Source organism: Tachypleus tridentatus, chromosome 9, assembly GCF_004210375.1.
Source record: "Tachypleus tridentatus isolate NWPU-2018 chromosome 9, ASM421037v1, whole genome shotgun sequence".
Taxonomy (NCBI): domain Eukaryota; kingdom Metazoa; phylum Arthropoda; class Merostomata; order Xiphosura; family Limulidae; genus Tachypleus; species Tachypleus tridentatus.
Genome location: NC_134833.1, coordinates 135,509,995 through 135,522,317, shown reverse-complemented (window position 1 = coordinate 135,522,317; position 12,323 = coordinate 135,509,995). Strand labels below are relative to the sequence as shown.

The 12,323-nt window shown below is 31.1% G+C and overlaps 1 protein-coding gene across 14 annotated transcripts in view; it reads left to right on the top strand.

Annotated features, from left to right (window-relative positions):
- The window catches only part of Cadps (calcium-dependent secretion activator 1), a 105,427-nt gene that overhangs the window by 58,745 nt on the left and 34,359 nt on the right, over nt 1-12,323 (top strand). For all 14 annotated transcript variants that reach the window (XR_013014624.1, XM_076457406.1, XM_076457402.1 and 11 more), the window contains one exon: nt 9,270-9,379. Coding sequence is in view for 13 of the 14 variants with exons in the window: in XM_076457406.1 (XP_076313521.1) it covers nt 9,270-9,379 (110 nt within the window). In the remaining variant the exon portion in view is untranslated. The remainder of the gene's footprint in view (nt 1-9,269; nt 9,380-12,323) is intronic.

Sequence of the window (12,323 nt, the reverse complement as noted above, 5' to 3'; positions counted from 1 at the left end):
TGGTTTCTGAAAATGTTTTTTTGTGTTAAATTATATTTGTTTGAAAGGTACAGAAATTTTTTCTTTGATAAGATATCAGGTAAGGCTAGTTAGTTTCAGGCAGTATAGTCACTGATGGCAAAATATCCTGACGATTCAAATCTGTATTTATTGATTATTGTTACATTTATCATATTCAAACAACCTCATAAACAAAAGATCTTATGTGTGATTAAATCTGTTGTGATACCATTTTTAAAAGTCAAATTCTAGGCATATACTATCAAAATAAACACATCAGTGAATATCAGTCAAGTTGAAAATTATTGGATATGTGAAATGGAACTATGTGATCCACATTAAATTCTAAAATGATATGAAGTATTTTTATTTATTTTTCAAACAGTGCCTTATAAGAAAATGTTGGCAATATTTGTTACATACTATGTATTAAGTTCTTTTGTAAGTTTCATGCAATATAGCTAAGCATTTCTATTGTGCACAATAGGAAGGAAAATAAGTAATTGAATATTAACAACAGGTTGTTGAAGTCTGGATTTCTAGGATTGATAAACTTGATATTCTTTAACTTCTGAATGTCCACTGCTGTGGTTATTTCCACTTCATCTTGTTGGTTTGGCCTTTCTTGGTTAAGTTAGTCATTGGTGCAGTGAGTTTAGTGTAGTTTGGAATGAACTTCTTAGAGTATCCTGCTAACTTGCTGCTTGGTCATTGGAGCTGGTACATCTAGTATATAGATTAGTTTTCTCTTCCTTGTCTGTCAGACACCCACCTTGCATCCAACATAGTCCAACATAAAATAACTAATGTAGCACTTAGATGGTTATAATTGCTGCCTTCAACTGTCTGAACAGTCCTCTGAATTTATTCAGATGGTCTTCCCATCCATTTGTGTGGGTCAGTGTAGTAAGCATAATGATCAGTGTTGGTGGTTTTGTGGAACATCTTTCTCATCATGTGGTTGAATGTTGCCACTGAGTTGGCGAACCCAAGCTGCATCTTTTTGAACTGGTAGCATCTATCTAGTGTTACAAAGGCTGTCTTCTCATTAGGTCTCATCTGCATCTTGATCTTCCAATATTCTTTATTGAGATTGATCTTGGAAAAGAACTTGGCCCTGTTTAGTTTTTCCATGGAAGCTTCTGGGTTGTCCATAGACTTGGAACCATTTTTCCTCACGAGGATCAGCTTCTAGATATTTATGCAGAAGCAGTTTGAGCTGTCTCTTTTCTTCACAATTATTATGGGAACAGTGGATCAATTTCAAAGGCTCAATGATTCCAGCTTCTAACATTACTTTGAGTTCCTGTTTGGTCAGGTCTTTCATTGTAAAGGACATCTGGTAGGCTTCATCTTGACTGGATCCCCAATTGGGGTCTCAATTTTGTGTTGCACAAGATTTGTCTTACCTGGTCTACCTATAAAAATGTGTTCTGACACGGTAGTTCTTGTTTATTCTTTCTTCTGCTTGCCAGATGTTTCTTCACTAATACTAATGTCTTTGTATGCCTAATCTCCAACCAGTAGTTTTGAGTCTAATGGATTTTCATCATCTATGACAAAGCCATTGTTTTCTGTATCTGTGAAAGTCACACCTGCAGTGTGTTTCTGTGCCTCAAAAGCAATACCTGTTAGGTCTTTTTCTCTCTCTCAAAGTACCTCTTCATTAGATTGATGTGTTAGATCTTGGTCTTCCCATTTACTTTTGTCATAGTTCATCCTGTTGAGCACTCTCTGCATTTCAAAATGTCTTTTCCATTGTAAGGTGAGATTGTTGTGGTTTGTGGGTAGCAGAACCAGGACCTTCTGTTTGATATTCAAATGTCAGTTCTTGAACTACTTGTAATAGGTATGTTTCTGACCATCTTGAGCTGCATAACAAACTTTCTCTGGTAAGTTGACATGTATCCTCTAGTTGGTTTATGAGGTCTGACATATACTGATATCTGTTCCTCACTTCTGGCTTTTCTTCTCTTCACAGTTCTTTCAGTATTTATGGCCCAGCATGGCCAGGTGGTTAAGGAACTCGACTCACAATCCAAGGGTCGCGAGTTCAAATCCCGGTCACACCAAATATGCTCACCCTTTCAGTTGTGGGGGCATTATAATGTGAGGGTCAATCCCACTATTCATTGGTAAAAGAGTAGCCCAAGAGTTGGTGGGGGGTGGTGATGACTAGCTGCCTTCCCTCTAGTCTTACACTGCTAAATTAGGGATGGCTAGTGTAGATAGCCCTAGTGTAGCTTTGTGCAAAATTCAAAACAAACTGTTTTGAGTATTTCAGTATTTGCATTGGACCTTGTACTGTTTTTCTGTACAGTAATTCAAAGGGTGAAAAAACCTGTATTCACTTGTGAAATTTCTCTTTAAGCAAATAATATTGCTTGCAGGTACTTGACCCAGTCATGTGGTCTCTACTGGTACATCTTTTACAATATGCTCTGTTGACTCTCTCACAAAGTCTCACACCTGGGGTGTAAGGTGGTAAAGAGCTGCCTGGTACTGATGAGTCTGAACACTTCTTGCATCAGTTCTGAGGTAAACTTTGTCATTCAAGGCTTCTTTAGGAGAGCTTACTTTGCAGAATGCTTTCATGTGGGCTTCTGCTACTTTGTGTCTCATTCTTCAGCATTGCTATGGCTTCTGGATAAAATGTTTCATAGTTGACTATTGTCAGCATGTATCAGTTGCACATACAGATACAGGTGTTAATGGTTTTATAAAGTCAACATCTTCTGTGAGAGGCATCTCACCCAATGGTACCTTGGCTACCTTCCTTCTAGGTACTGTTCTTTAGCAGATTTCATATGACCTGCAGAATCTGGTCACACCTCTGATGGTCCTCAGTTGTGGAAGTTGCTAGTAATTCTGTTTACCATCTTTTCTCCTCAGTGACCTCTCAAAATTGACTTGAGCTAATTTCATCACTTAAGTCTGGTATTCTGTTGATACTATGATTTGCTTAACTTTCCGAGTAGAATTACTTTATATATCTGATAAAGCAGTTCCTTCCAGTCCTCTATTCTGTAACTCTTTTTCATCTTTGTCTTGTGCTCTTACTTTCTCCAGAACACTTTTCCAAAGTTTCTGCAATGAAGGATCTTTCTTCTGTGCTTCCTTTAGTTTCTGTAAGCCTACCTTCAGGACATCATCATTCAGGACTTTCATAGGCTCGATGTCTTGCTTACTTTTCTTTTCTCGAGCTCTTGTAATGACTGCAGATACTTCATCAGTCTTCTCTCTGTATAGTTTCTTTAAACTTCTACTGTTTGGTGTATTGGCAATCATCATGTTATAGATGGATGTCTTCATACATATGGTCTTAAAGTATCTCGGGTAGTATGGAGTGTCCACTTTTATTATTGCTGTGGAAAAGTTTCTTACTGCTTTGTTAATCATTATAAACAGATGTACCTTTTCCTTCACCTAGTCATCAGACACTAGACTGGAACATATTGCTGTATTCAGTGTTTTGTAGGGCTTTGTTCCTGACATAGTCTTTGGCTACTGGCACGTTGTGGTTTGTTGGAAGGTCTTGATAAAATATTCTGATCAACACTGGCATTGTTCACATGTTTGGTAACTTGAACTTACCATCAGTCAGGCTCTCTTTAATCATGGTGATAGCACTTTTATCTTGTGGTGAATCTGAAAAGTCTTCTCTATTTTGTTTCTTCTAGCAACCACACCCATGGTGACAGTCACTTTTGTTCTTTCTTGCCAGCACTATCTTTGTAGGTAACTTCAACTCTCTCATATTGATATTTCTGCTGGTGTTTATTTATTACAGACTTGCAGTGTGCCTCCCCACCTTTTATTTATTTATTAACAAACATAACATCTCTTTCTCCCTTTTGTCTTGTCACCTTTGGTGGGATATTTCTTATTGTCAGTCACCTGTGGTTTCAACTTTAACTGGTTATTCTTGAACTTGCCAGTTATACTCACTCCATGCACCTCCATATAATATTCTACCAAACGGATTGTCTTTTCCATGTCTCAATGCTCGTTCCTGTAAGAACAATGACATTCCTGAAGAGCATGTGATTATGAACAGTTCATGTGTTAGTAGCTCTGCCAGATTTTTACATTTGCCAGTCCATCTTGTGAAATGTTGCTATAGACATGCCACAAACTGAAATACAGTTTTTTCAGTGTCAGATTTGACTTTCCAGAAGTTTTAACATAAAAAAAACTTTTTCAGTAAGTTTAAAGCATTTCAGCAAGGGCACTTTTAACTTGTCATTGTCCATGGCATCTTCTGATGTCATGCCCACATATACTTGTAGGTTTTTTTTTCTGGGAGAAGATGACTGAAACAGACTGTAAAGTCACCTTTGTCCTAGTTCTGACTTTGGGCAAATCTTTCAGAAAGCATCCATGCAATTGTTCTATTCATCAAATTTGAGTAGCTTAGATCAGCTAGCTGAGCCTGTTATCATTTATGGGTCTTTCATCTTGCTGTTGTGTGAGCTTATCTTGGTTTATATTCTATTTCAGTTTCCCTTCTGTCTCTCTAACTCATTTTCTTCCTTTAGTCTTTCTTCCTCTTTTCTTTGCCTACACTCTTCTCTATCTAGGTTTTGTCATTATTTAATAAACTTTATTAGATTGATCATCTTTAAGTCCAAGTGCTCACCTCTCTCTCTCTCTCTCTCTCTCCACTTATCAAAGACAGTTGATATGGTTTTGTAGTGTGGTTGTAACTTCCACAATAATAGTGCTACCTACCACTACAGCTGTGCTTATATAGGCCAATTTACATCTTTTCTACCATTGTTTACCCCTATTGAATTTGATTGGCTCACAAATATCAGGTTTTTATATGCAAGACTGGCACTATTCTTTACAGTAGGTGTCTGTGACTTGTTGATAAATTTTGTCAATAAACAAACAGCAAACAGTCCACTTGTTTTAAAATACTTTCTTAAAACAAATCAAACATAACAGAGCTTTTCCTAAAGATTTTTTTTTTCAACTGGACAATTATATATTAACTCCATTTTTTCTCACCTTGTGTACAAGCCTGGTAACAGATGATTCAAAAAATAGAGTATTCTAGTAAATGCATTTTATTACCAACTCTTCAATGGAATTTTATAATCTTAAAAATATTTTTTAAATATTTATCCACTTGAACTTACTAATGTAGATGAATTTTCAACTGCACAAATACTTTTACAGGTGTGCATTTGTGTTGACTGTACTCTAGGAAAACCCTGAAAACTATATTTATAAATGTTTGTTATAATTGTATCCAGAGATTTAAAATAATATCTTATTGTCAAAATTCCACACGGAATTCTAAAATGCTTTAATTCATCTTTTAACAAAGATAACAATATTAGAAATTGTTAATGAAGATACCAAAAGATTTCAATGATAGAACTTTTATATTTTCAAATTAGAAACATATTCTTTCAGATTCAACCAAGGTTTTAATAACTATAGTGTTTTGAATTTGAGTAATAACTGTATTTCTATTTTTCCTTTATAGATAATGTTTTGATAAAAGAAAAATTAAAATTGGTTAATTTTTCAGAATTTTATATTTTAAATACTACTTTTAATTACAGTATTAGTGTATATAAATTATTTATTAAAAAGATTTATTAACTTAATCTTCCTACATTAAGAGTGTTAATTAATATAATAAATATTTGCTTTTTGAAATGATCATGCAAAGCACTTTCAGATATTATAAAATACTGATTAAAAGTCAATAATTTCCCATGTTTTGAAGAAGAATAACTGCACATTAAAACTTCATATTTGGTAATTAAACATAAGTTACTTAATTACTGGCAGATTTCTGAAAATATTCATCACTCTAAAAACATAGTATTATTTCTTGTAAAAACTTAGACTACCATTAGTTATAAGTTATACCATTATAAAAGTTTGTTAACTGATTTAAATGTAGATGAAGTTAACTTATCTTGTGAGTGTGAAACTATTTTATTTATTGGTACTTTTTATAAACATGTTATTACTGGTAACTTGGAAATTATAAAAGATAAATGTATGTGAAATAGTTAAAAAGGATCTAAATACAGAATTGCCACAAAATGTAATAAGCAGCATATTATAAAATCTGTTGTAAACTATATCGATGAATATATTTTGAAACTTAACTGTGGTACATCTTGTACACCTAGATGATTTTGGAATGAAAGTTTTATGTGTTTTAAAAAATAAAATTTAAATTATCCAGTATGAAATTAAAGAAATACTGTATAGATTTGTTGCTTCATCAGTTAATAAAGAGGGTTCAAGAATTATAAGAAAAATGTTATAGTTTCTATTTATAAAGCTAACTATAATTTTGGTTTCATTTGTAAAAAAATGTATGCATTAATTATGATAGAAGAAATCAATAGTATACAAACATTTAGACTTATTAACCACTCTAAAGATACAGTTAGTAATAATTTCATTGAGGCATATAAAACCTTTATTCTATACCAGATTCTTTTGTAGATTTACCTTTTCTGTGTGATGTTTTTAAGCTCCATAAAATCTCCAATTAAATTTAGATATATTTGTAGTTCAATAATAACAATTATTCAACAATTACCCATTTTATTAAATAAATTACTTACTTTTATTTTACCAAATAAAATATTGATAATAATAATAAAAATAATTAACCCATTTTAGAATATCTAAGAAGCTGAACAAGTAAACAACATTCAAACATTTGATTTTAACACACTCTACACAACAGTTCCGATATCATTTCGTAGTATTGGAAGAAAGAAAATATAGCTCCGAAATTGGAAAATGTCTTAAAATTCTTCATTAGCAGTAATATATTTTTCAATAACCAAGTAATTAAGCAAGTAATATGACTTCCAATGGGAGCTGACTATTCTACTACTATTGCAAATTTATGCCTTTATTTTTATGGGAATAGGTGTATTGAAAACCAAATAGACCTGGACATTTTTGTTTCAACTTAGATATATAGTTGACTTAATTAGTATAATTAAACCTGAGATAATGTTATTAACACTATTTATCCAATAGAATTAGGAATTGAAAATACTTCAATTTCTAATGCAGAGGCACATTATTAAGATTTAAAAATTAAAATAATTGATAATGATATCGACTTAAATATTTTTCTTTTCCAGTATATGGTTTATCCTCTTGTATTAGTAATATATTATACTCTTCTGTTATAAGCATTATAACTTCACAATTATACAGATTTTGTAAATTTGTAATAAATTACAATATTTTTTATTAATGTTGAAATACTGAAGCAAAACATTAATATTTAATGTATTTAATACAGGAACTAATCAAATTATTAAAATATTCTGTGGTAAACATAAGAATACATTTAAATAAATATCATGGCTCGGCATGGCCAAGCATGTTAAGGCGTTCGACTCGTAATCCGAGGGTCGCGAGTTCGAATCCCCGTTGCACCAAAGATGCTCACCCTTTCAGCTGTGGGGGCATTATAATGTGATGGTTAATCCCACTATTCATTGGTAAAAGAATAGCCCAAGAGTTGGCAGTGGGTGGTGATGGCTATCTGCCTTCCCTCTAGTCTTACACTGCTAAATTAGGGACTGCTAGCACAGATAGGCCTTGAGTAGCTTTGCATGAAATTCAAAACAAACAAATAAATAAATATCAAAGTAAAAAAGAAATTTTACTGAAATTTTGTGTTAAGTATTTTTAGTTGTTAATAAGCTCATTTAAACTACTTGACATTACTTTTATGCAGATTAACACCTTATCACATATAAAGGCTGGTTTAGAATCTGAAAAAATGGTAGTTACAGTAGACTTAATGGGTGGTGGTTGGGAGTTATACTAGTTATTTTAGTTAACTGGTTAGGATCCTATATATACTAGTATAATTTGTCTACTAGGCTACAGATTAGTTTCTTACCATGATAATGGGGGCTGAAATGCCAACTTCAGGAGTTTTTCTTACTTACTTCCAAGTGGTAGTACCTTATTATCATTATTACATCTTTACTTTGGAAAACAGTCACCTTCTCACAGCTGTCTGCAGGCAGTGAAGGGTGATATAGATGTGAGACATTATGTACTTAAGCATCCACATTTTGCTCTCCTAATTTCTATTTCTTTTGTTTATTAATTAATTATTATTGATATTATTCATGAATTTTTTCATGTGAGACTGGCAAATATGGGTTAAGACTAATAGACAGTGTGTCCCCATTGTACTGTAGGTCCTAATTCTTCAGTCACCTCCAAAACCTAGGGTACATTTTATATCCCACGTTATAATCTGTAACATGATAGTCCTTTTGATTTGTGCAGCATTTTAAATTTTTGTTTGGGTTTGTTTTTGTTTATTAGAGTATAAATATTGCTTACATACACACAAACAATAAAAGTCTTGAATGTTCCACACAACTAGACATTATCATGCAATAATACTCAATTAAAGCAATAAGAAAAATTCAGATGGTTCAAGTAACTTGATTTTAAATCCAGAAACTACCAGCTTATGATAATTGAACTACAAAATGTACGATTTGCACAGTTACGTAAACAGACTTGTGATAAACTGTTGCTTCGTAAAATAACTAAATTTAGAACTTGCACTATACTTAAATTAAAGTAGTTGTGTATATCTAACAATTGGTAATGATGGGTAATGTATTAAAGAAGTTTGTTAATCTCTGTTACTAGACCTTTAAGATTTTGATCATTGCTCTCATATTGATGCTACTGAGACATTAAGCTTTATATGAACGTAATACTTGTCATATTCCTAAGTAGGTTACTAGCAGCACACATTTTTTTGTGAACAAATTTCTCAGTTTCCATATGTTCAAACACATGTGTCAGATTTTAAGTTTTTAAGAATTATTTAAGTATTTTATACTTTATCTATTAATGAAGTACTTCTCTGCAAAATGCATATAAAATTATTTTTTTTTCTATTTGCCAAGAAAAAACTCCCAAGCCTTTAAACTAGTTATGAATAGGCTTTTAATCTTTGTGAATATTTTATCTGTATTTTGTCTTCTATTTGCTTTAAAACAGAAGACAATAGTTGTAAAGATATTTTATGTTTTGCATATTAATATTTTTGGACCAGTTTGTTTTAAATGCTTATTACTTAGTTTTAAGGCATTTATTGTGAATTAACTTTCATACTGAATAAATTTCCTTATTACAATTGTTACTATCTGTATTATGGTGTGATTACATTGTTGTGTTATTTGTTGTTTTTTATAACTGAATGAATTAAACATGTTTTTGATCTTAAACAGAGTCCACCACTGATTTATCTACACCTCCCAATAAGAAACTTGATGACTTGATTCACCTTGCAGAGCTATGTGTTGATCTGCTTCAACAGAACAATGAACATTACTCAGAGGTGAGTTAGATCTGGTGAAGTGTGATAAGAGCTTATTTTACAGGTGAATGTTTTGTAAGTAGGTGTTCACATTAAAAAAAAAGTATGTTGAGCATTTTGGAGTAGAAAGGACAATTAAAAATATATTTTTGTTGCTATGACAATTGCACATTTTATCATTGAAAAGTGTAGTTTTAAAATTTTAATAAGTTATCAAGTAAACTTGTACAAGTCATTCAAAGATCATGTTAATAACAAAATGAACTTGTACAAGTCAGTCAGAGATCATGTCACTGAGCCTTTGAAAATTAGGAGGAAAACCCCAAAAGAATAGTAAATGTTAAATAAAAATAACTGAAACATTGATAAATAAATTTGAAACTTTAAAATAAAAAATCCTGCCATTTTTTTTTTTTTATATGTAATTAGCTTGAGATACTTTCTTTAGGTTATATACAGGGGTGCACACTGTAATACATAACACAAAAATCCTAACATTTACACAACTTATTTATAACGTAACATTATTACAGCATTCATTATTACCTCACCAAAAGTGTGGTATATTGTTTAAAAATTCAGTATGTACATACTTTAAACGTTGTATACACTGTACAATGGTCAGGGGTAAACAAATGGTGCACACAGAGTTTTGTGCTATATATATATATTATCAGAGAGATAGGATCTGCTACACAGATAATAAAAAGCATAATTAGTACTGCAAAAGAAATGTTTCTTATTGGACAGTTTTTTAAATAATGCATCTTTTGTACTTTGTGTGATGGAACATGTGTATTCTATTTCTCTGAATTTAATTAGTATAAAACCACATGGTATTTGTTTTGTTAATAAAAAGTATTACTAGCAGATTTTGTTCTCTTCAAAAATGAGTAGCAAATTTTTTTCATGACAAAAAAATGCACACCTACCTAAGTAAGTTGGTCTGAGTCCATTATTTCAATACATTTTAGAATATTGGTGACCATTTATATTTTTATAGTATATGGGTTTTTTGAAAACTATAAAGAGTATTATTTTTGAAAAATTAGTGTTTTGTAAAATATCAAAAATGTGTTTACATTTTTTCTTCAACATACATTTATGAAGATTGCTTGTGATGAAAATAGTTAAAAGGACAAGAAAAATTAATTAAACATAAAATGAAGAAGAATTGAGAAACTCATATCAACAAAACGTAAAAATAGACATTTTGTATCACTATATATGTATCTTACATATATTTCTGAACTTCAAAGTTTTGAAAAATTTTATTTAAATTGCAGGCTTTTATAAACACGTATAATAACATCTTGAACATATGTAACAAATCAAAGTAAGTCATAATGCATCACTTTTAAATATTATATGAAAGCTCTTTCTGATATCACATTGTGTTTTCAAACATTGTGGAACATCAGATAGCTTTAATGATAGAACTATACACTGGTAGAGCATAAAAAGGTATATAAAACCATTTAGGTCTAATAATGTTAATTATGAAAACATTAAGCTTTTCAACTAGTTTCATTGTTGTCAGGGTAATTTTTGGGAATATCATACATTTAAATTTACTTGCTGAATTTTTAAAATAAAGTTTTTTTTTTTTTCACATAAAGAGTTGTACAAGTGTTCTTTGTTTTTTTTTAATTTCTAATTAACCCTATCATGATGGGCATCTGTTACTGACATTGTCGTGAGGTTTTAAGAACGTGCATTCAAAATTTAATTAATCAACTTTTTGTTTATTTCATATCTGTTTTTATAAATAAATTATTAGCTAATAATCCATAGTTTAATAATTTATAAGTTCTTATTTTCATAGGTATTGTTTAAAAAAGTCATGAAATTTCCCTTGTGGAACACATTTTCTTCAGACATCTCCTCGTATATATTTTGTCCACCACCTCTCTGGTGATCATGAAATTCCATGTAAATTACTCGCTATAAAATCGTCATTGCTCATACAAACCATACGTTTAAAATATAGCCATCAATTTTATTTTGTTACAGAGCCATCAAATAGAAGATTTACACCCTCTTGACACACCCACCTGTCACATCCTCTCTTTTAGAATTTCTTAACAGTTTTCTCTTATGTTCAATTCTATATTATCTGTAAAAAAAACAAAGTCAGGATTTTCATCTATCAAATGATATATTACATTGTTTTCTGAATGGAGAATAATCATTTCTCTGTTAGTATAAACGACCCTATGGGAAAGATAATGACTAGCTTAAATGAATTTGTAATGACTCTTGTCTCGTAGCTAGAAAACAAGTAAAATTGTGATAGTGTAAGTTGTCTACTTTTTGCATGTTAATTTTCCATATTGTTAGGTAAAATAAGTAATATAAATGTTTCATGAGGTACACATGTGAGCAGATTGTGGGTAAAGTAACTTGATAATATAACATGACCTCCACATTCCCCAAGTGCTTTACAACTTAATGGTACAAATAGTAGTTAGACACAGTTCAAAAGGTAATAAAACGATAAAATTGAATTATAAGTAGATGTATAATGTTACAAATTGAATACTACTCAGGATAACTGAATGTAGTTTCATGTTACAGTTTGAAGTCATTCTGGAAAGAAAAAAGGGTAATTTAGATTTGATTTTTTGATGTCTGTGTGTCTGGTTATAAGATCAGTCAACATGACTGACCCCCATATGGAGTTAAAATAGAGAAAACAGATACAACATGAAGTTTTACTGAAAATGAACATTTGAAATGTATTTAGGAGGTTTTAGTATTTACACAAATGAAATTTGAGATTTTTTAGATAAACAAGTATTTTTAATCTTAACATGGAAATCATTTTGCACACAGACTATTTAAAACAAATGCTTGATATATTCACTGACAAATTTTTAGTTTATTTAGAATATTTCACCTCTTTTTGTATATGAAGGACTTTAATACTTACTGTATTAAAGTTAGTAGTATCAAATATATAAAG